Here is a 25,903-nt window from a genome sequence, read left to right as displayed (position 1 = left end):
AGAATATCTGCAATGCAATGTAATGTACCAAACATCAATTATACATCTCCAAATATATGGTCTTAAAATGCTTAACTACACAAATCGAATTATGTCTTAATAAACTTTCAAGAGGCTGCCTAGTTCATACCACCATTGTATGTACATTGTACATTTGTACATCAGTCTTTTTCACTTGAATCAGATTTCGTAAAGCACTATACGGCATCAAATAGCAAAGGTTCAAACTTTTCAAAATAAAATAATACCTAGAACTTTAAACTCTTGAAAAATGAACAGAATCATCCTGTTAATTTATCGACGATGAATTTGAATTTAGGGCAAGTATTAGTATAGAGGATATAGAGTGATTACCCGTTAACTTAATTCTTGAAACTGAAGAAACTAGAAGCGATCGACGAAAAATGCATTCTCACTTGCTCAATGGGACGAGCACCGCACCAACAGCTAGTAGATCCAAACTTGACAACTTGAACCAGTGTGATAATAATCAAACCAGAACCATAAAACTAAATATAATAATCATAGAAGTCAGGTTACAAATTACTAAAGTTGCAAACCGTTAAGTAAACTGAAAATTACAAAAGATCTAGTTCGGTTCCTTGCATTTACAAAAGATCTAATTCAATAACATACAAAACGTCTTGACGAATTGCGCTTCTTCATGGATGCTTCCTTTAAAGTCCCTATGTTATAACGGGTCAAATTTATCGTAAATATATATAATAAATTGTTTTAAAATAGTCTAAATTAATTACCTAAAAGTTGCCAAAAGTTGGAATCAATGCTTCAATGTCTTCAACAAGATCTTCATCCATTTCGTTCTCGTTTTCATCTAAACACGTTAAAAAATTAAAGTTGAATTATTAAATAATTTATAATTATACAAATTAAGTTGCAAAGAGAATGAACTTTAATACCTTTTAAATCAAATAACCAATCACGTGTGCATAGCAATGCTTCAACATTTGATGATAGCAATGAAGTTCGATACTTACTTAACACCCGACCTCCAATACTGAAAGATGATTCGGAAGCAACAGTAGTAATCGGGATGCTCAATATATCGCGAGCCATTATAGCCAGTTCTGGATACCTTACTTGATTTTCCTTCCAATATTGTAAAACATCAAGTTCTACTTTTCTATCAATGTTTTGTTCCTCCAAATACAATGTCAACTGTGACTTTTCATTATCAGCAACTTTGAATTGGCTTTGAAATGTATCGAACCCATCCATTTCATCGAGCGTATTGCCACCAACATTTGAACTCTCGGGTATTAAAGAATCATGCATTGTCTTCGATTGAATATTATACTCTGTATCATATAGCTTATGCATACCATCCACAATACACTTCAATTTCATTTCACGCTCTTCAAATGTCATGTTAAGCTTTGAAAAACAATATTCAACAAGCTTAACCTTGTACCGAGGATCTAGAATAACCGCAAAAGACAAAATCATGGAATAATTTTTCCAATATTTATCAAACTTTTCTTTCATGTCTTTCGCCATGTCACTAATAACTTGATCCGCATTGCACATCTCCTCTTCAATATACAACTGAATTCTCCACACGTGATGAAAATATAAGTTCGAGGTAGGATAGGAGCTTCCAGAAAACCAAGTAGTGATTTCATAAAAAGGTTTCAAAAGTCGTGTGATTATTTCCACCCTTGCCCATTCCTCTTCTGACGGAGAAGTTTTAAAAACTGAATCAACTAAGGCTAACCGAGTATAAGCCCGTTGATAAGCTAATGCACAATCAAGCATAAGATATGTAGAGTTCCATCTCGTTACAATATCTTGACGAACATGCTTCCCACATTGTAGTGAAAGTATTTGTATGCATTCCGCAAACTTATACTTCCTAGCAGCACTTGCTCTCACATATTTCACCGACTCTCGAACCTTTTCAATGGCCCCTTCAATTGCTTTCAATCCGGCTTGAACGATAAGATTTAGCACGTGCGCTGAACAACGCACATGAGTAAAATCTCCATCACACACTAATGCGTTATTCAAACGCAAATGACCTTTCAAACGATCTACTAATATGTCATTGTATTTTGCATTGTCTAGTGTGATGGTAAAAACTTTTTTCTCGATGCCCCAATCTGCTAAAAAATTGATCAAGTGCTCTGCTAAAATGGAACCACTGTGTGGAGGGGGTATAACTCTAAAGTTTAGCACTTTTTTCCTTAGATTCCAGTTCTCATCAACATAATGAGCTGTTAATGCCATAAATCCATCTGTCGTGATCGAACTCCATAAATCAGAAGTCAAGCATATCCTACTGGTTACCTTTTCTAACTTGTCTTTAATAATCATCTTCTCTCGCTCGTATATTTTTAAGACATCCGCCTTTGCGGTATTTCTTGTTATGAATTTCACATCACCGTGTAGAAATTTGTGCAACTTTCTTGTTTCCTCATGTTCAACATAGCTGAAAGGGTAGTTATGTTTGATAATTGAAATCGCCAACATCTCCCTGTACATCGCTTGATCTAAAGGGGCGCGTCTTTCTTTTTTCGCCGGACCAGGCCCATCAATATCAAAACACTTAGGGATATGTCGTCTTAAGTTAGATGTTCCCGAGCTTGCATTCGTAACATACACCTGTCCGCAAGCACTGCATTTTGCTTTTTTGTCCCCATTGGGTGCAACCGGTAATGGGTCAAAATAGTCCCAAACATATGAACGATGTTTACCCGAACTATATGAATTGCCTTCATCCTCATGTTCCCCTTCTACACTATGTTGTCCAAATTCCGAGTTGTTTGACATACCTTTCAAAATAATACTCAAATTTACTAATCAACAACTCTATTCAAAATCAAACAAATCTTACAGTATATAACAAGCCTTTTCCCATAATTGTAAATGAACCGTAATACAACTTTATATATAAGCAACAGCCGTAAGCATATCAAAGCACACTGTATTACTGAAATTGACAAAAAAAAAAAAGACAAAAACAGATTATGGCATAAGCAAGCTAGTAGTGATTTACAGAACACTTCAACACATATTTATGTTCAACAAAATAAGCATCATATGAAAAGGGAAAACAAACTTTAAATTAATGAAGTTCATTGCTATCATCAAATGTCCAATCACGTGATTTTGACCCAAAAGACAACACAAAGGAATACAAAAGATACAACCTAATAAATTATCATTCAACACAGAATTTATGCATTTTTCAAAGACATTCCTAATAAATTTCAGAAGTTCTTATAAACTCTCTTCACAAAATTAAAGCCTTTTTCAGAATAAAAATAAAAATTTCAAACCTTGTGCCGGAGGAGATGGCGGAGACGGTGGGGGTTTGTGCCGGAGGAGACGTCGGAGACGTTGTGGGTTTGTGGCGGAGGAGACGGCGGAGGTCTGTGGCGGAGGACTGTTGGTGCACTTGTGTCTGTACTTTGTCTGTATTCGGTCACGATGTAAACGATGTCCTTGTCAGTCCTGTAAGTTGACCAAGTCAACCGTCCTCCTGGTTTGACTTGGTCAACAGTTCGTAAACTGGTTGTATTGTCTGTGTCGAAGGATAGCTCATCGAAGGATAATGTTGATCCTTCGATGTGCTCGAAAGATGAGCCTTCGATGGATGATCGATAGATCATCCTTCGAGGTAGATGCTGATCCTTCGAAAGCCTAGTAATCGATAGATGATCCTTCGACCATCTATCGAATCCTTCGGACAAGTCAATCTGTGCTGGGTATATATATACCCATGCAGTGTGTGAGACAAAAAAGAGGAGATACTTGAGACAGACACAAGAGAGACACTTGAGAGCATTCTGTCCAAAACACACACACACACACTTTGAGAGTTTGCAAAGCACATTTGTGAACATTGAGCTTGTAACCGGAACCTTTCATTCGTATTAATACAAGTGGTGTTAATCGGTGAATCTTTGTGTGTTTGTGTTTGTGCTTGTTTCATCCCGGTTTGCTTGCTAGCTTGGATTCCGCACTCGCTAGTGGGTTTGTATAACAAGGTTTAGGTTCGTCATCCTTCGAGAGGGACCTACAAGTGGTATCAGAGCTAAGGCTCTTTACCTTGTTTAAAACCGGGTTTTGTTCAAGTTCTTGGTGTGTTTGGACACTTGTTTTAGCACCCGTTTTTGGTGGTTTTCTTGCACTTTTAAACTGAAAAACGCGTTCTAAACTTTTCGGGAGTGTTCAAGGTTGGGTTGGGTAACTTAAAAATCTGTTTTTAAGAAACTTGGTGTTTTTCCGGCCAAAATTCCGGTCATTTTTCGGTGACTGGTTTCTGGATAAGGGTGTACATTTTGGGTAACATTTTCAAAGTTGGTGGGAAAGTACATTCTGACCATCCCTTTTGCCGAAAGTTGACCTTACCAACCTATCACCTTTTCACCAACCTTTCACATCAGTGTCAGTGTGTCAGTGGGTTTCGAAGGATATCTTTCGACATCGAAAGACCATCTTTCGATCAAGGAAGCTTCGATAGATATACATCTTTCGACCCATCCTTCGAAGTCAGAGTGTTATCCTTCGAACCAGGGAATCTATTCGAAAGATAGTTGTTCGAAAGATAAGGATTTATTTCGAAAGATAAGGATTTATCTCGAAAGATAAGGATCTTTCAAGTGTGAATCTTTCGAAATTTTGAATCTTTCGAAACCATTGCTCGAAAGTCAACAGTGATCTTTCGAACACTGTTGATCATTCGAACAAGTGTTGATCTTTCGTTTGTAATCTGTTTATAGTTAACAAGTTTCTGTTTTTCAGATCTTTCGAACCAGGATCCTTCGGCTGTGTGTGATCTTTCGGGTGGCCATCATCTTTCAAGCTATTGAAATAGAATTTATTTTTCTTATCAAAGATGAATCCGAGTTGGTGGGGAACTCCGGCTCCAGACAGTGGAAAATATACAAGTTCGGGTTCCACTCCCTCATGGTTGGGTACACCGACTCCAGACAGTGGAAAATACACGTGTATAAGTTTATCTCCATCATGGGCCGAATCTCCCACACCACCTCGAATTACCGCAGAAATGTGGGCATCGGTTACTAATCAAAAGCAAAGTGAACCGAAAATAACAACAGATTGGTTTGGCAATCCAATAAAAGTTCCTGTAAAGCCAGCTCCAACTACAGACCTTTATGGAAATCCATTACCCCCAGTTGGTTTACAACACCACCGTTCTACTGTAGAACCGTCATCTCTTGATACAAAGAACAGTAGTCAGACAAAATCGGCGTTGTATGCTGAAATTGTCAAAGATACAAGCAATGGTGAATCCTCGGGAAATGATGACAGTTCTGAACATGACAGAAGTTCAGATGAAGATGTCTCAACTTCAGTTGAGGGTGATACAACTTCAAGTTCAAGTTCGAGCGAGGATGGATCCAAATGTGAATCATCAAGGGAGGTTATTAATTCTAATGCAGAAAGGCCAACACCTGAGAGTGATTCCAGTCAGGTATGTGCCGATAAACCCACTGCTGTAGATTGTGATAATTGTGCTAGATTAAGAGTTAAGTGTGCTGATCTAGAAGCAAACATGTCTGAGTTGCAAGGCAAACATGATGCTTTACAAGCTAGTTTGTTTGACTTGCAAGACAAACATGTTTCATTGAATGCCAAGTGGTGTGAATTGCAAAGCAAACACGAAGCTTTGCAAGAGAAATATGATGTGACATTTATCCACAACCAGAAGTTGACCGTGGATCTTTCAAAATGCACTGAAGCCAACATGTTTTATGAGAACCATGAAAAAGAGTTTAAGTCGGTAATTGAGAACTTGAAGAAAGATAAAACCGAATTAACAAAAATGGTTTCCAGAAAACAAACTGACATAAATATGTATATATCTCGCCTTGAGACTATGCAAAAAGAGATGGCTTGTGTGAAAACCGAAAGTGAGGCGATCCAACTTAAGCTAGACAGTTATCTGAGCTCTAGCTATGTGTTGGATCACATCATTGACGTTCAGAAAGAAAAACGGGATGTCACATGCATAGGCTACAAGAAATGTCCACCACTAGTGAGACACAATTATGATGCATTGCCTGACGAGGAGGATAGAGTGTTCTTTGAACCATCTGTTCCTCTAGATGTAAAGGAGTTTGCAACAGGACTCGGATATAAGAAAGATGTATCATCCGATTCAGATGTATCAGCAGATACATGTGTGTCTTCTGCTGAACTGAATCAGGACCCTCCAGTCATTACTGAGGATGCTGATTCTTCTGATGATGAATCTGATGATGCTGTCCCAGCAAAGTCTGATGCGGAAGTCAAAGATGGGGACATACCTCTCGAGAATTACATTCTATGTGATCCTCCTGCAAAACCCGCTAAGACTGTTGCAATCGAGTCCTCGTCTGCACAAGAGTCGGAGGGAGTGAACTTGCTGTACACTCTTGTTGGTGATGATAAAATTTATTCAGACAAAGATTTTCCGATTAAGAATGTTAATCAATCATTAATCAGTGAAGTCTTTCAAAATTCGACAAGTAAGTTTTTGGGAAAGACAGGATCACGTGTTACAGTTACACAGTGTCCTCCTATTCCAAAGGCTGAAATTCGAAAACAATATGGCAATCAAAAATTACCAACAGAAAAGAGGCAGCCAAATCATACCAATCCTAAAGGAAAATCACCGACTCAGGGTCAGAAGAAACAGACCCAAAAGAAAAACAGGAATGTGAACTTTGTGAAATCTAAGGGAACGGACAAAATCGAAACTTTTGAGAACAAATCTAACTTAGATTTTGTTAAACAAGCAACAGTGTTGAAAAGAAATGATCCAAACTGTTCAAAACCTAGTACCTCGGGATCACAAAGTTCATCATCGTCGGCAAGACGATCACATGATGCTTCGGGGATTGCTGAACGAAGATATTGTTTCGAATGTGGTACAATTGGACATATAATTCGAAATTGTCCATATCTTCATAAGTTGAAAGCAAAGGTTGATGATCCCCGTGAACAAAATCATGCCGCCCAAGAGAATAGAAAAGGCAAACAGGGCGAAAACAAGAAAAAGGATCGGAAGATAAACTTCGTGAAATCAAGAGGGACTGATAAAATTGATACTTTCAAAAGCAAATCCAATAAGGATTTTGTTAAACAAAGTAAAATTTTGAAAAGAAACAGTCAAAACAACTATACACAACACACAAACGGTTGTGATGTAGGACCAAGTACCTCAAGATCACGAAGTTCATCATCCAGCTATTACAGTTATGATACTCCGAGGTTTGTTGAGCGGAGATCATGCTTTGAATGCTGTGAGTATGGACACATTATTAAGAATTGTCCATATCTCACCAAGAGAAAGTCAAAAATTGATGCCCCCCATGGTAACAATTACCATAAAAGATATGTTTCACCAAAACAGGACCCTCGTCTTGTTAAACAACGAGAAAAGAAACAAAGAAAAGAAGCTGAAAAGGTTTTAAAACCGGAGGTCATCCAAACAAAATCTGTTAAATCGGATGTTAAACATGAAAAACAGAAACAGATTTGGATACCAAAACCGGTAATTGTTTCAGGGGGAGCTACATCAATTCCGAATCATCGGGAAATGGATGTTACAATTCTCGATGATGACGGACGACCCAAGTCTGTGAAGGCTTGGGTCCCCCTCTCCAACTAATCTCTGAATGAGTGTGCAGGATGTTCCAGGAGGAACTATTGATAGTCTTAGGATTGTTGATAGTGGAGCGTACATGCACAAGATTGGCGACATAAGGCTCCGAAATATTGTTATATCTAGGAGAATGTTGTTGTCATTGATGGAGAGGAAGGAAAAAGAAAAGAAGACAAAAATGTCTGATGAAAGAATGTGGCTGAATGAAGTTGCAAAATTCGACCAGATGAAGCACGTACCAAAATTTGGTTGTTATGGTCTTTGATCGGGTCCTCAGGAAAGAATACAATGAAATGTGTGCAGATGCCGTGGCGTGGATTGGACATCCGCACACCACTTCTGAGAGAGAAAGACAAAGACCTTCGCTGGTGCAATGTGTAAGACCAGCCGGACCCGGAGGTGTTTGATCGTGTTGCTGTGAAGAGATTTCTTAGTAGCTACAAAAATCGACTTTGAAGTCCACACCGGGTGGATATCCAGTTTGGGAGAGTGCTCAGATTCCTTGCAATGCACGAAGCAGTTGCAGGATACGGTTTTGAATTTCTAATCTCTCCTATGCTTGTCGATATTTAAGCTGCTTTATGAATTATTATCATCTCGTACAGCACTCTTTGACCTGACACGTTGAACTTTAATATCACCTCACACGTGATCGTTTCAATATGAAACTCATCGATGTTGTTAAGGTCCACACCGATGACCAACGTGCCGACTTATTTACCAAAGCATTTGACAAATCAAGATTTGACTTTTTATTATTGGTAAATGGCATTAGGGTCAAGCAAGAGTAAAACTGTAACACCTCGAATTTTTGAGTCCAATGATGTGTTAACACGTGTCATTTGTTGACACGTGGCATCTATAATAAATAAAGGACTAATTTTGACAAGCCTTGAAAGTATATAAATTCGAGGGTTATAAATGTCAACAAGGGTAAATAAACTGTATAGTATCCCTAAATAATGCTTAAACCTTCAAACGAATAAATTATAGATCGTACAAAAACAAAACGCGGAAGAAAGTGAGAGATTACAAACTACAGGGGTTAACTGTGTCAACATGTTTAATAATACCTCTGAGTGACCCTTTAACGTTCCAAAGACTTTGTAACGGTATTATACACTCACTAAAATAATATATATGAAGTTTCGCGAAGTTTCGATATGAAACGAGAAAGTTACGATCGAATTCGTAGAAGAAGGGTTAAAAGCGTCAATAATGAAAGTTAAGGCTTTCTGAATAATTAATAAACTAACCGGGGACTTAATAATGCGGGTAAATAACACGAGGCCCCTATCGGTAAATAACCGAGGGCTAAACCGCAAAGTTACCCCTTCAAAACCGAAAGGTCAGGCAATTCATTACGAAAGATTTCGTTATTAATTAATGGCTGGATTCTGCAATCATTGCAAAAGGATTTGAACATCCTGAAATCTTAACCTCTCGCGGCCCGCGTGAAGGTTAAGCTTAAGTTGAGGCGGGCCGCGAGCCACCTCAATTACGCATCTGATTTATTAAACTCAGGCGACCCGCGTTATATTGCATGGGAACTCCCATGCGGGCCGCGTAAAGTGCCCAGATGCAGAATGTTGATGTTTTCTTGACTTTTGGAGCCTTGAACGATCAATAACCAACAAATGGGGCATGGGCACCCTATGCTCAACCCATAACACTTAGGGGACACCTACCATCACCTCTCCTCTGGTCTGATTGTAAGTGTTGTAATGATCATGTTTGCTTGGCATTGGCTATAAATAGCATGCCTTAAGCTCATAACTATACACACAACTCAAACTCACATCCTTGATCATTCTAAGTGCTCTCAAGTCCTCATCTCTGCTCCATAAGCAAGAACACAACCTCTGTAAGTAATTCAACCTTTGTGGTTCCACATTTGCTTAGTATTTAGCTAAAAACCGAACCGTCGTAAATACGGTTTGACATTTAAATAACTCAGTGATGGTTCAGTCTTATGACGAATCAAAAGTGGTTATGAGTTGGTATTTATGTGGGTAATAAACCTCTAAAATGGTTCCCCCTGATCACCACTCTAACTATGTCAAATGTCGAGTCAAACGTGCGGTTAAAAAGTCAACAGAAAGCTATTTTAGCGATTTATGCATAATCTGTAATGTATATGTTATGGAACCTGTTTTGACAATCATAAAACATGATAATAAGCATATAAACTTGTTTGCGCTCGTTTGAATCGACCATTTGCTATATTGAACCGGTTCGGAGCCGAATGTCGCAAAAGTTTGACTTTTGCTTTGACTTCAGTTCTGACCCGTTTTAGTGAGGTATGAATATACCTTAGGACTCTCTTAGGACCAGGTCACATGTTGGTATAAACCTCTGTGGTCGGTTCATGAGTTATCCGAGCCTTTTACGTATTTCCGTCATTCGCCTAAAAGTTGACCGTAACGGCCTTTTAAAATTAAAACGAGTATTTCGGACACGTGAATGGACCAAAACCTTGCTTATTAAATTATAAGCATGTCCTTAAACTTTCACGTCAATCCGAGGTCTAGAATGAGAGTTATGCTAAAAGGCGCACTTTGAAGAAAGTTTTGTAATTAACGGCGCAATTAGCATAACGCCCATCTAACCCAAGTTTTCGTCACCAAAACTTTTACCCACTGTGGTAAAATAATATTTTGGGAATTTTAGAGATTTTTAATAAATTTTACCTTGCTCATAACCTGCGGTTATGGCTACGGTTCGGTTAATACCGAATATGCCCTTTTCGGCCAAAACGGGAGTTCTACAAGGTCTTTTGACCCGATTCCAGTTACTACTGGTTTTAAATAATAAATAAAGTATTTTAAGCTTTATAAGCTGTTCGGGAAACTCAGATTTCCTGTAGAACTCGAAAAGCCCATTTTAAAGTCTTTAAAATGACCGAAAAGCCCCTACAGGGCATAATATAAACTTAAACTCGTTACGGGCGTTACGGAAGGTATTCTACTGATACCAAAATACTTTTAAGGCATATTGACTTAGGAAATAAGCGTAGGACACTTATGGTTAACCGTTTCGCCTATTTGCGCACACGGTACGGCTCATGGAACTAGTTTTCGTGCAATAGCCGATATGGGTCAAATTATATTATTTGAACCCCAAAATCCAGAGTATGAACTATAAACCCATATAAAACAAGTCTCTGAACTTGTTGGGTCCAAATCATACTCCATTCTCGGTTTTCGCCTTTTCGTGCGAATTAACCATATCTATATATCGGAATCAACCGGTTTAAGCTACGGCTAATATAAGGACCGTTAGGATTCTAAGAGGTTAATTAAAACCTTCGTTCCAGATTAGGAGCCCCAGTAAAAGCTATCGGTGACTTGATCTAAATTAAGGATTAATACTTGCAAAGGTAAATACTTTAACTTATTTCCCCTATATGGGCTTGGGTTACGGTATATTAATACCGCTTGATTGAGCATTATATAATTCCATCGCTTAGGTGGTTAATTGATTAAATATGATCGGCTCATTTAAACAGTTTTGTTGCTTATAAGCCTTTGGGGGGTTTAATGACCGTTGTCCCGGATATCCTTGGCATCATTTTACGAAATGGCCACGACCATCGACATCCCGGTGTAGGCGTACACCCGGTATAAAGTGTCGACATTAAAATTAAAAGACGTAGCCGTTGGTTTTTATACTACGGTTTTACGCAAACGTGGTGTGTCTATAAATCTTTAACCCGGCACGACCCGGGCTACTGAACGCATAAAAGAACATGTAAAACGTTCACAAGATCATTATGAATTTTCCCAAGTTATAAAAGAGTTTGTGCCTTGTGCATTCAAATCAATTTTAATAAACATTTTCAAATGCGTCAGTTGAATGTATTTACCAGTGTAAACTGACGTATTTTCCCCAAAAAGATTAAGTGCAGGTACCTAAACGTAAATTGGCTGGTATTAGCTCCCTAGCGTCGGGATAAGCCTCGCAAGCTTGATTGCAGTATCTGATGGAACAATACTTTATGATTATTTACGATCCACTGTGGATATTCAACTTCTGTAATACATTGATATTATCACCAGAGGTTGAAATATATATATTTATCTTATGCTTCCGCTGTGCATTATATAATTGTGTGGTTTGACTATATTGTTGCCAACATCGTCACGGTAATCCCCCACCGGGCCCACCGGTGAGACACGTGGAAATCGGGGTGTGACAAAAACCAACATCGGAAAATCATTTTTGTAAATACCTTTGTGTTTTAAATTTATCTTAGTTTATTGATTTTAGGGGGAGTAAATCCAAAAATCTGAAAATCCAAAAACATCGAAAAATTTCAAAAACACAAAAACAATAGAAAAACAAAAATGAGTTTCCTGGCGAGCAAAAGAGAAAATGATAGTACATCAGTGGTCTATCCAAACCTCTTTAAACCTTAAATGAAAAACGATAAGCAGCTCTATATAAGATGTATCGGTAGGCTCACAATCATTTTAAAGTGTGCAGGGTGATATAAATCTTAATCGACTGAAGATCAGGTGGGAACCATTCATTGGCATATGGTCTTAGTACCGAAATTTCGTTTGATAGATTGCCGAGGTTCTGAGATATTCGGTCTTTATGCTGCTTATCATCTGGGTATCATGGTTGTATCTTTTACCGAAAAATAACGGGGACGCAAGTCTAGATCTTCCATGATACTATACATACGTGTACATATTACATACTGCATTCAACCTCAATAAGTGATAAACAATCACATGTCCATATCAAATAAGTGATAAAATATCACATTTATCCGGGAGTCAAGTTCGTCTCTCTGCTGTACGGAAGTACTGACCTGTTCACGGACTTGCTCCTGTGCCCTCATGCATATGAAAATCAAGTTCCTCATCAATAAGTGATTATATCACATAGGGCTTGTTTTCAAATCAAAATAAGTGAGAATCTCACATCATATACGGTCAAACAGATGATAATCGGTATACTCACCGGTAAGATGAACCCTCGTGCATACCTTGATACGGGAATGTGTCGTGATGTGGATGAACACCGGTCGGTAAGTATAAATCATACCTTAACGTATCTCCTAAACATGATTACATCTGATAAGTTGAGCTTAAGTGGACAACAATACCGATAATTGTTATAGGATGCTTATCTTAATGTTAACTAATTAAACAACAAGAGCGTTTTGGCATGACCGTACACTGATATGATTCTCTTACCCTCGAAACTCGCAAAAAGAATGTCCGTATATATTTATTTACTGCTTTCAGTCTTTACATTTGAAAAATTCAAAAATACCAAAAAGATTTTATTTCTGCTTTATTTTCGATCGTACGATGTTGGAACTCGAGTCTTCGTTACCTGAAACCTGAACGAAAACCGAATTGACTAAATCTTCATAAACGGTCAAAATTTGCAAGTTTTGAAAGTTGAAAACTATAATTGATAAATTTGTAAAACTTTCAAACTGTCGGACGGTGTTTGACTGTGACATGGTCATACGTGTGTCATTTGTTTATGTTAACTATATTCCAAGCAGTTCTTCTCATTACGCGTTTAGATTTCTTGCATGTGCAGATTCTAAAGGCTAGGAGAACATGGTAGATGACAAGCTTCGGAATGAAGACATGACGTGAAAGCGCTCAAAAGATGAAGATGATCGAGTTGCCGCTGGCCATCATCAACACCACAAGGATCTAACTTCATAAAGATCAAGTTTTTCACGAGCATAACTCAAGGGGGAGCTTATGTTAAGGGGGAGTTTGTCAACACACTTCCTACATGATACGGGTAGTTTGTTGATACACTCTCTGCTTACAAGACGTGAAGACTTTGAAGATCCTCCGACATTGAAGACTTGAAAGGACATCAGAGTCTTGAAGACATGAAGATCAAAGATGATCAAGATCGAGACAAATCTGCAACCATCGAAGATCGAGACAAAGCTACAGCCAAGGGGGAGTTTGTTGGTGCACTTGTGTCTGTACTTTGTCTGTATTCGGTCACGATGTAAACGATGTCCTTGTCAGTCCTGTAAGTTGACCAAGTCAACCGTCCTCCTGGTTTGACTTGGCCAACAGTTCGTAAACTGGTTGTATTGTCTGTGTCGAAGGATAGCTCATCGAAGGATAATGTTGATCCTTCGATGTGCTCGAAAGATGAGCCTTCGATGGATGATCGATAGATCATCCTTCGAGGTAGATGCTGATCCTTCGAAAGCCTAGTAATCGATAGATGATCCTTCGACCATCTATCGAATCCTTCGGACAAGTCAATCTGTGCTGGGTATATATATACCCATGCAGTGTGTGAGACAAAAAAGAGGAGATACTTGAGACAGACACAAGAGAGACACTTGAGAGCCTTCTGTCCGAAACACACACACACACTTTGAGAGTTTGCAAAACACATTTGTGAACATTGAGCTTGTAACCGGAACCTTTCATTCGTATTAATACAAGTGGTGTTAATCGGTGAATCTTTGTGTGTTTGTGTTTGTGCTTGTTTCATCCCGGTTTGCTTGCTAGCTTGGATTCCGCACTCGCTAGTGGGTTTGTATAACAAGGTTTAGGTTCGTCATCCTTCGAGAGGGACTTACAAGTGGTATCAGAGCTAAGGCTCTTTACCTTGTTTAAAACCGGGTTTGTTCAAGTTCTTGGTGTGTTTGGACACTTGGTTTAGCACCCGTTTTTGGTGGTTTTCCTGCATTTTTAAACTGAAAAACGTGTTCTAAACTAACCGGGAGTGTTCATAAGCGGGTTGGGTAACTTAAAACTTATTTTTAAGTGTTTTGGTGATTTCCGGCCAAAACTCCGGTCATTATTCCGGTGACTGGTTTCTGGATAAGGTGGTCCATTTTGGGCAATATTTTCAAAGTTGGTAGAAAGTACAATCTGACCATCCCTTTTGCCGAAAGTTGACCTTACCAACCTATCACCTTTTCACCAACCTTTCACATCAGTGTCAGTGTGTCAGTGGGTTTTCGAAGGATATCTTTCGACATCGAAAGACCATCTTTCGATCAAGGAAGCTTCGATAGATATACATCTTTCGACCCATCCTTCGAAGTCAGAGTGTTATCCTTCGAACCAGGGAATCTATTCGAAAGATAGTTGTTCGAAAGATAAGGATTTATTTCGAAAGATAAGGATTTATCTCGAAAGATAAGGATCTTTCAAGTGTGAATCTTTCGAAATTTTGAATCTTTCGAAACCATTGCTCGAAAGTCAACAGTGATCTTTCGAACACTGTTGATCATTCGAACAAGTGTTGATCTTTCGTTTGTAATCTGTTTATAGTTAACAAGTTTCTGTTTTTCAGATCTTTCGAACCAGGATCCTTCGGCTGTGTGTGATCTTTCGGGTGGCCATCATCTTTCAAGCTATTGAAATAGAATTTATTTTTCTTATCAAAGATGAATCCGAGTTGGTGGGGAACTCCGGCTCCAGACAGTGGAAAATATACAAGTTCGGGTTCCACTCCCTCATGGTTGGGTACACCGACTCCAGACAGTGGAAAATACACGTGTACAAGTTTATCTCCATCATGGGCCGAATCTCCCACACCACCTCGAATTACCGCAGAAATGTGGGCATCGGTTACTAATCAAAAGCAAAGTGAACCGAAAATAACAACAGATTGGTTTGGCAATCTAATACAAGTTCCTGTAAAGCCAGCTCCAACCACAGACTTGTATGGAAATCCATTACCCCCAGTTGGTTTAAAACACCACCGTTCTACTGTAGAACCGTCATCTCTTGATACAAAGAACAGTAGTCAGACAAAATCGGCGTTGTATGCTGAAATTGTCAAAGATACAAGCAATGGTGAATCCTCGGGAAATGATGACAGTTCTGAACATGACAGAAGTTCAGATGAAGATGTCTCAACTTCAGTTGAGGGTGATACAACTTCAAGTTCAAGTTCGAGCGAGGATGGATCCAAATGTGAATCATCAAGGGAGGTTATTAATTCTAATGCAGAAAGGCCAACACTTGAGAGTGATTCCAGTCAGGTATGTGCCGATAAACCCACTGCTGTAGATTGTGATAATTGTGCTAGATTAAGAGTTAAGTGTGCTGATCTAGAAGCAAACATGTCTGAGTTGCAAGGCAAACATGATGCTTTACAAGCTAGTTTGTTTGACTTGCAAGACAAACATGTTTCATTGAATGCCAAGTGGTGTGAATTGCAAAGCAAACACGAAGCTTTGCAAGAGAAATATGATGTGACATTTATCCACAACCAGAAGTTGACCGTGGATCTTTCAAAATGCACTGAAGCCAACATGTTTTATGAGAACCATGAAAAAGAGTTTAAGTCGGTAATTGAGAACTTGAAGAAAGATAAAACCGAATTAACAAAAATGGTTTCCAGAAAACAAACTGACATAAATATGTATATATCTCGCCTTGAGACTATGCAAAAAGAGATGGCTTGTGTGAAAACCGAAAGTGAGGCGATCCAACTTAAGCTAGACAGTTATCTGAGCTCTAGCTATGTGTTGGATCACATCATTGACGTTCAGAAAGAAAAACGGGATGTCACATGCAGAGGCTACAAGAAATGTCCACCACCAGTGAGACACAATTATGATGCATTGCCTGACGAGGAGGATAGAGTGTTCTTTGAACCATCTGTTCCTCTAGATGTAAAGGAGTTTGCAACAGGACTCGGATATAAGAAAGATGTATCATCCGATTCAGATGTATCAGCAGATACATGTGTGTCTTCTGCTGAACTGAATCAGGACCCTCCAGTCATTACTGAGGATGCTGATTCTTCTGATGATGAATCTGATGATGCTGTCCCAGCAAAGTCTGATGCGGAAGTCAAAGATGGGGACATACCTCTCGAGAATTACATTCTATGTGATCCTCCTGCAAAACCCGCTAAGACTGTTGCAATCGAGTCCTCGTCTGCACAAGAGTCGGAGGGAGTGAACTTGCTGTACACTCTTGTTGGTGATGATAAAATTTATTCAGACAAAGATTTTCCGATTAAGAATGTTAATCAATCATTAATCAGTGAAGTCTTTCAAAATTCGACAAGTAAGTTTTGGGAAAGACAGGATCACGTGTTACAGTTACACAGTGTCCTCCTATTCCAAAGGCTGAAATTCGAAAACAATATGGCAATCAAAAATTACCAACAGAAAAGAGGCAGCCAAATCATACCAATCCTAAAGGAAAATCACCGACTCAGTGTCAGAAGAAACAGACCCAAAAGAAAAACAGGAATGTGAACTTTGTGAAATCTAAGGGAACGGACAAAATCGAAACTTTTGAGAACAAATCTAACTTAGATTTTGTTAAACAAGCAACAGTGTTGAAAAGAAATGATCCAAACTGTTCAAAACCTAGTACCTCGGGATCACAAAGTTCATCATCGTCGGCAAGACGATCACATGATGCTTCGGGGATTGCTGAACGAAGATATTGTTTCGAATGTGGTACAATTGGACATATAATTCGAAATTGTCCATATCTTCATAAGTTGAAAGCAAAGGTTGATGATCCCCGTGAACAAAATCATGCTGCCCAAGAGAATAGAAAAGGCAAACAGGGCGAAAACAAGAAAAAGGATCGGAAGATAAACTTCGTGAAATCAAGAGGGACTGATAAAATTGATACTTTCAAAAGCAAATCCAATAAGGATTTTGTTAAACAAAGTAAAATTTTGAAAAGAAACAGTCAAAACAACTATACACAACACACAAACGGTTGTGATGCCTACCAAGTACCTCAAGATCACGAAGTTCATCATCCAGCTATTACAGTTATGATACTCCGAGGTTTGTTGAGCGGAGATCATGCTTTGAATGCTGTGAGTATGGACACATTATTAAGAATTGTCCATATCTCACCAAGAGAAAGTAAAAAATTGATGCCCCCCATGGTAACAATTACCATAAAAGATCTGTTTCACCAAAACAGGACCCTCGTCTTGTTAAACAACGAGAAAAGAAACAGAAAAAGAAACAAAGAAAAGAAGCTGAGAAGGTTTTAAAACCGGAGGTCATCCAAACAAAATCTGTTAAATCGGATGTTAAACATGAAAAACAGAAACAGATTTGGATACCAAAACCGGTAATTGTTTCAGGGGGAGCTACATCAATTCCGAATCATCGGGAAATGGATGTTACAATTCTCGATGATGACGGACGACCCAAGTCTGTGAAGGCTTGGGTCCCCCTCTCCAACTAATCTCTGAATGAGTGTGCAGGATGTTCCAGGAGGAACTATTGATAGTCTTAGGATTGTTGATAGTGGAGCGTACATGCACAAGATTGGCGACATAAGGCTCCGAAATATTGTTATATCTAGGAGAATGTTGTTGTCATTGATGGAGAGGAAGGAAAAAGAAAAGAAGACAAAAATGTCTGATGAAAGAATGTGGCTGAATGAAGTTGCAAAATTCGACCAGATGAAGCACGTACCAAAATTTGGTTGTTATGGTCTTTGATCGGGTCCTCAGGAAAGAATACAATGAAATGTGTGCAGATGTCGTGGCGTGGATTGGACATCCGCACACGTGATCGTTTCAATATGAAACTCATCGATGTTGTTAAGGTCCACACCGATGACCAACGTGCCGACTTATTTACCAAAGCATTTGACAAATAAAGATTTGACTTTTTATTATTGGTAAACGACATTAAGGTCAAGCAAGAGTAAAACCAACATCGGAAAATCATTTTTGTAAATACCTTTGTGTTTTAAATTTATCTTAGTTTATTGATTTTAGGGGGAGTAAATCCAAAAATCTGAGAATCCAAAAAGATCGAAAAATTTCAAAAACACAAAAACAATAGAAAAACAAAAATGAGTTTCCTGGCGAGCAAAAGAGAAAATGATAGTACATCAGTGGTCTATCCAAACCTCTTTAAACCTTAAATGAAAAACGATAAGCAGCTCTATATAAGATGTATCGGTAGGCTCACAATCATTTTAAAGTGTGCAGGGTGATATAAATCTTAATCGACTGAAGATCAGGTGGGAACCATTCATTGGCATATGGTCTTAGTACCGAAATTTCGTTTGATAGATTGCCGAGGTTCTGAGATATTCGGTCTTTATGCTGCTTATCATCTGGGTATCATGGTTGTATCTTTTACCGAAAAATAACGGGGACGCAAGTCTAGATCTTCCATGATACTATACATACGTGTACATATTACATACTGCATTCAACCTCAATAAGTGATAAACAATCACATGTCCATATCAAATAAGTGATAAAATATCACATTTATCCGGGAGTCAAGTTCGTCTCTCTGCTGTACGGAAGTACTGACCTGTTCACGGACTTGCTCCTGTGCCCTCATGCATATGAAAATCAAGTTCCTCATCAGTAAGTGATTATATCACATAGGGCTTGTTTTCAAATCAAAATAAGTGAGAATCTCACATCATATACGGTCAAACAGATGATAATCGGTATACTCACCGGTAAGATGAACCCTCGTGCATACCTTGATACGGGAATGTGTCGTGATGTGGATGAACACCGGTCGGTAAGTATAAATCATACCTTAACGTATCTCCTAAACATGATTACATCTGATAAGTTGAGCTTAAGTGGACAACAATACCGATAATTGTTATAGGATGCTTATCTTAATGTTAACTAATTAAACAACAAGAGCGTTTTGGCATGACCGTACACTGATATGATTCTCTTACCCTCGAAACTCGCAAAAAGAATGTCCGTATATATTTATTTACTGCTTTCAGTCTTTACATTTGAAAAATTCAAAAATACCAAAAAGATTTTATTTCTGCTTTATTTTCGATCGTACGATGTTGGAACTCGAGTCTTCGTTACCTGAAACCTAAACGAAAACCGAATTGACTAAATCTTCATAAACGGTCAAAATTTGCAAGTTTTGAAAGTTGAAAACTATAATTGATAAATTTGTAAAACTTTCAAACTGTCGGACGGTGTTTGACTGTGACATGGTCATACGTGTGTCATTTGTTTATGTTAACTATATTCCAAGCAGTTGTTCTCATTACGCGTTTAGATTTCTTGCATGTGCAGATTCTAAAGGCTAGGAGAACATGGTAGATGACAAGCTTCGGAATGAAGACATGACGTGAAGGCGCTCAAAAGATGAAGATGATCGAGTTGCCGCTGGCCATCATCAACACCACAAGGATCTAACTTCATAAAGATCAAGTTTTTCATGAGCATAACTCAAGGGGGAGCTTATGTTAAGGGGGAGTTTGTCAACACACTTCCTACATGATACGGGTAGTTTGTTGATACACTCTCTGCTTACAAGACGTGAAGACTTTGAAGATCCTCCGACATTGAAGACTTGAAAGGACATCAGAGTCTTGAAGACATGAAGATCAAAGATGATCAAGATCGAGACAAATCTGCAACCATCGAAGATCGAGACAAAGCTACAGCCAAGGGGGAGTTTGTTGGTGCACTTGTGTCTGTACTTTGTCTGTATTCGGTCACGATGTAAACGATGTCCTTGTCAGTCTTGTAAGTTGACCAAGTCAACCGTCCTCCTGGTTTGACTTGGCCAACAGTTCGTAAACTGGTTGTATTGTCTGTGTCGAAGGATAGCTCATCGAAGGATAATGTTGATCCTTCGATGTGCTCGAAAGATGAGCCTTCGATGGATGATCGATAGATCATCCTTCGAGGTAGATGCTGATCCTTCGAAAGCCTAGTAATCGATAGATGATCCTTCGACCATCTATCGAATCCTTCGGACAAGTCAATCTGTGCTGGGTATATATATACCCATGCAGTGTGTGAGACAAAAAAGAGGAGATACTTGAGACAGACACAAGAGAGACACTTGAGAGCATTCTGTCCGAAACACACACACACACTTTGAGAGTTTGCAAAACACATTTGTGAACATTGAGCTTGTAACCGGAACCTTTCATTCGTATTAATACAAGTGGTGTTAATCGGTGAATCTTTGTGTGTTTGTGTTTGTGCTTGTTTCATCCCGGTTTGCTTGCTAGCTTGGATTCCGCACTCGCTAGTGGGTTTGTATAACAAGGTCTAGGTTCGTCATCCTTCGAGAGGGACCTACAAGGACGATGTGGGTCTGTGGCGGAGGAGATGGAGGAAGTCGTCGCCTGAGTAGAAGTGTAGAACTGAGAGTCTGAGAAGAAAGTAACCCTAACCCGTTCCTTTTTTCTACTCACAACCCGTTCAACCCGTCCCCTTTTCCTTCTAAACCCAAATTGACCCTTTAACTTATTTCCCCAAGTTTAGAATGACCCAATTGAACCCGCGAATTATTGCAAGGAGGCCCAATTTAACCCATAATAATTAATTTAGGGTCCAAAATGACCCATGTTTATGTATTTGGGTCAGAATTGCCCCCCCCCCCCCCCCCCCCCCTATTCATGATTGATTTTGGGGTTCTGAATTGGGTGTCAGTTTAGATTTTTTCTTACTTAAAGCGATTTCAATTAATTGGGCAAAATGTTTAGATTTTTCTGTTCAATTGATCTTGTGTCTTTTTAATCTGGTTAATGGTGTTGGAAGGTAATTTCGGACTTCAAAAAAGAGGGATAATTGATAAACATTTCTTCAAATATGGTGTCTTAGGGCTTTCTCATCTGTCGGTACTTTAATTGAAATAACTTTTAGGACAAATGGTCATCTATTACTATCTAAAGTCTTCTTAGTTATCTGTTTATTTTTGGATTTATTTTTCTAACTACAGAACCAAACACAAGTTCACACTGAAGGTTTTATGTAGGTTCATATAATGGCAAGTTGTTTCAATGAATATTGTATTTAAAATGATTGTTCACAAGTTATGACTATTTAAGATATACGGGGACATGATGGCTAATTGCAGGGATTTATGTGGGGTGTGTTCTAGTTGGCTAGTTTACAATTTTATTGATGTAAGGGATACAACCGTAATGGCTACCACCGCCAGCTAACATAACTAGACCTGCATGTAATATAATTCAGTGGTGGACCCACATAGAACCCATCCGGTTCACTGGAACCCAATGTTTTTAAACATTTACATAGAATCGATGTAAATAAAGTTTTAATGAATCCATAGATAAAACGTCAATGTTGATTGACTGTTAAAAGGTTTGTCTAATAATTCCCCCTTGCTGAAAAAAGTCACAGGGTAGATTCTTGGAACCATTTTTTTGTTTTTTTTTTTTTTTTTTTGTTTTAATCGTTACTGCTCTTGAAAGGTCAGTATGTTAATTGAGAAACAATATATGTAAATGTGTCTTCTTGGTTGATGAGTTATATGCTGTCAAAGTTATAAGTTATATTTTGTTTACATGTAACACAAATGTGACAAAAGTTAGTTACTGATTTAACTAGTATCTTTTGTTTTTATTCCTTTAGGTAACCTGCTTCAATGATCCCAAGTAAGCCCCACTTTTTTTTTTATTGTTTTCAGCCACAAAAGACCTAAAGCCTTTATCTCACTAACCGTCTTATGCAAAGAAATGCTTTGCGGGTCATAAATCTTACCATTCCGAGCTTTCCACAAGCACCATAGGGTTGTTAGAATTACCGCGTTTATAACCTTCTTTTTTCCGGGAGTCTTGAATAAATGAATGTGGAACCAACAAATCTCTAGTTCAAAATGCATAAGTGGATGAGATACGACACCACTTTGTTACAATCTGCCATATCGATTGGGCAAAATGACATGACACGAAGATATGTTCCGCAGTTTCACCACATTCACAAGTAGAACAAAGAACCTATTACGTCTTACATCTTTACCATCCGAATTCTACACCCCGCAGTATTGTGAGTCTGCATTGAAAATTGCAAAATGAACCATATCAGGCCGGGTGCCAACAAAATTTGTGAGCGTGTGAAGGAGGATCACGAATTACCTCTGATTATTGTTTAGGCAGATGTGGATTTATTATACTTGTACATTTACCCTATATTGTTTTCCCTGAAACATGATTTTAATTTGGTTTGAATGTGGCTGTTGAATCAGATGATGTTGATATGGCTGGGCACGATGTGTGTGGAGAACAGAAAGGTGATGTAAATGCTAGTTCAGGGATGCTCCTATCAAAGAACAAAGGTATCAACATCACAAGAGTTATTATTTGCATATTGACTTGAATTTGTTGTTTTCGTAAGTTATGTGTCCTTAGCATCTAAACGTAGTTTGAGTTTTAGGAAAGTTTTTGGCTACTTCCAAACAAGTGATAGTAATGTTGGTTACAGGCCCCTCACTACACACTACACTCACGTTTGTATGTATGAACCGGAAGAAACTTGCTACTGTATATTGATGAAAATTATGGGGTACAAAAAAAACTATAGCTACTCCCTATTTATAATAAACAAAAACAAAGAAATAATAGACACATGCAAAATAGAACTCCACGTTCAAAAGTCCACATGCATAAAATTCGGTCAATCACGTCCCCTTCAAACTCGTACAACTATGACCATTTCTTCATTTGAACCGTTAGCTAATGGATGACCCATTTAACTACCGAACCCGGTTCAGCTCCAACCCGTTAACACGTACCCGACCCATCAAGATTTTCCAACATTCACCCCCATAATCTTGATGTCAGTTCTTGATACACGAACCACGCAGGCCCGTCTTCCCCTTTCTCTTTCTAGCGTGAACCCTTTTCAGTCTTCGGCTCACGACTCGGTCTAATGTGAACACTTTCGGTCTTTGTTCACTCGGTCTTTCTTCTCGGTCTGATGTGAACCTCTTCGGTCTCGGTCTTGGTTCACAATCTCGGTCTTTCGGTCTAAGCTTTCTTCAAGAAAAGCTTCTTTCGGTCTCGGCCATGCCGTTCGATCTCTCACGGCTTCAATCCTTCTTCTCCGGAAACGGTCTTTCTTACGCCGGTACCTCCTTTCCGACGACGGTCTCTTTCTTCGGTCTTTCTTTCAAGCCGTTCGGTCTACTACGGCTTCGGTCTCTTCTCGCCTGTCTTTTTGATCTCACACCAGAAAACAATTTCCGGCAACGGTCATCTTCTTCTTTCTCTTTCTCCCGGCTCGGCTACACCCTTCTTTCAACTGCTAAACGAACCGAATCCAAAGCCACCTGCTTTGACGGATCCCTTACGCCCGTTTTTCACGCAACACGCCGGTCTCCTCTTATCACGAAACAACACAATCAAGGCACCATCATAACACTACTGCTGTTGTCACTGGTTGTACACCCGCTGCGCAAACCCGCAACCATCAACCAAAACAGCCACGTTCTTCCTCCTTTCGTCACCACTAACAGCCACGGAACACAAGTGTTTATCATCGGTCACCCCCGTCGTCTTAACCGGTACGTCTACCACAACAACGGCCTACCGAAACACCATAACGCTTCCGTCTAACGCTGCAACACAGTCCCGAACAGCCCTTCTTTTACGCATGCCCTCCACCGACCGACACACCCGCCGGCGGCGGAGGCTTCCTCCGATCTTCAAACCCGCTTCTCGAGCCCTAGGCTCTGATACCAAATGTTGGTTACAGGCCCCTCACTACACACTACCCTCACGTTTGTATGCATGAACCGGAAGAAACTTGCTACTGTATATTGATGAAAATTATGGGGTACAAAAAAAACTATAGCTACTCCCTATTTATAATAAACAAAAACAAAGAAATAATAGACACATGCAAAATAGAACTCCACGTTCAAAAGTCCACATGCATAAAATTCGGTCAATCACGTCCCCTTCAAACTCGTACAACTATGACCATTTCTTCATTTGAACCGTTAGCTAATGGATGACCCATTTAACTACCGAACCCGGTTCAGCTCCAACCCGTTAACACGTACCCGACCCATCAAGATTTTCCAACAAGTAATAAGTATGAAAATGAGGAGTCCTGTCAGTTCTCTCAGAGAGAAAAAGCCAGGGTATTCTTTGCAAACTGTGAAGTTTAAGTTTGATTACCTCATATGAATGTAAGTTTATGGTCAAGTTTTTGTCAAATAGGTTTAAAAAATAACTGTAATATGCCATTATGTGTGCCTTTTTTTCACTTTCATACTTCACTATGTTTTTTTATAATTTTTTTTTTGTGCTTTTTTTACATATTTTTGCATATTTTGCTTAGTGTAAATGTGTGGTCCAGAATGTTTTTCAAGTTTCTCAAGTAGGGTGCTCTTCTCTTAGGATCCCTACCCTATATATATATAGGGTTAGGGTAAAATGAAAACCTATACAAGTTGTGAGAACTTTAGAGCACTCGGTCTTACGAAAGGTTTTTTCAAAATTATTTTTTTACCAAAAATCCTAAAAAAATCAACCTTTCCAGAATTTTTTTTTTCATTTATTTACGACAGCTGTAAATGCCGTAAAAAGTGATGTCATGCTTATGTTATTAGATTTTTACAGCTGTGCATATCGGTTGGATCAGAAGGTCTGACCTAGAACAATTGCATACAGAAATAAGACAAAAGGTAGATTACATGAGCAATTGGTAAGAAAATTTCTTCAATCCTAAATGCTTATATGTGCTTCTAATAGTAAATCTGGCCTTTTCTTATATAAATCTGTTAATTTTATTAGATAATTGCTTATGTACAGTATATATGGATTTTTGCCAATGATAGAAGCACCCAGGTTGAATTTTTAAGTTCAATTTTGTGGTTTCTGTAGTTCATTTTAAAAGGAAAATAAAAGGAATAGGCTTTATTAAGATCTAAGGCTTATATGTGTTTAGAATTGACACTTTAGTTTTCAATTGCAACAGTTAGAATCAGATAATTAGGCTTTAGAAAAGTGATTAAAGTTGGAGATATGTCATTCTTCATATACATTTAAAGTCTATTTTATTGCAAAATATTTTAATTTCCTTTCCGACGCGACTCAATCTCCGACGCGACTCCGAAACCGGTACATACATTATGAGGTTTTGTTGGTAATTTTTGTAGATTTGTGTCGTTTGACCATTTGAGGTTTTGATTTCATGATGTTTGACTATTTTTAGTCAAAGACAAGTGTGGTTAGGGTTGCGGGTCTAGGTATGGGTTGGGTTTTTTTTAAGGTTGCCCCGATACACTGGTTGCTTACGCAAATAAGAAGTAGATGATAAGTTGGTTTACCTTTCATGTGTTAAAATTTATTTGTTTGCACCTTAGGACCGTGAAATATGGTTGATTTGGAATAATGTTTAATTGTGATGAAGAATTATTTTTTGATTTACTATCATTTTGCATTGTATTAGATAGGCGTGTTCATGTGTATTTACTTACTATGGTTCTTCTATTACAAAATGTTAACCTTTCACACAAACTTTTGTTGTAGGAGACTCATGACA

General features: G+C 38.6%; 1 protein-coding gene and 1 long non-coding RNA gene across 2 annotated transcripts; both read right to left on the bottom strand.

The window, feature by feature from the left end:
- Positions 1–594: 594 nt before the first annotated feature.
- On the bottom strand, positions 595–1,074 carry LOC110938440. The gene is made up of 3 exons (XR_002591397.2): positions 921–1,074; positions 759–835; positions 595–686 (listed from the first exon to the last, which is right to left on the bottom strand). It is a non-coding gene; the product is annotated as an uncharacterized LOC110938440 (long non-coding RNA).
- A 23-nt stretch (positions 1,075–1,097) lies between these two features.
- Positions 1,098–2,502, bottom strand: LOC110942490 (zinc finger BED domain-containing protein RICESLEEPER 2-like). The gene is made up of 2 exons (XM_022184269.1): positions 1,172–2,502; positions 1,098–1,110 (listed from the first exon to the last, which is right to left on the bottom strand). Exons 1-2 carry the CDS (start codon positions 2,500–2,502, stop codon positions 1,098–1,100), a joined length of 1,344 nt encoding a protein of 447 aa, XP_022039961.1.
- Positions 2,503–25,903: the final 23,401 nt, after the last annotated feature.

The sequence above is a fragment of the Helianthus annuus genome, chromosome 5 (genome assembly GCF_002127325.2).
Source record: "Helianthus annuus cultivar XRQ/B chromosome 5, HanXRQr2.0-SUNRISE, whole genome shotgun sequence".
NCBI lineage: Eukaryota > Viridiplantae > Streptophyta > Magnoliopsida > Asterales > Asteraceae > Helianthus > Helianthus annuus.
This window is presented reverse-complemented; position numbering and strand designations above follow the sequence as displayed.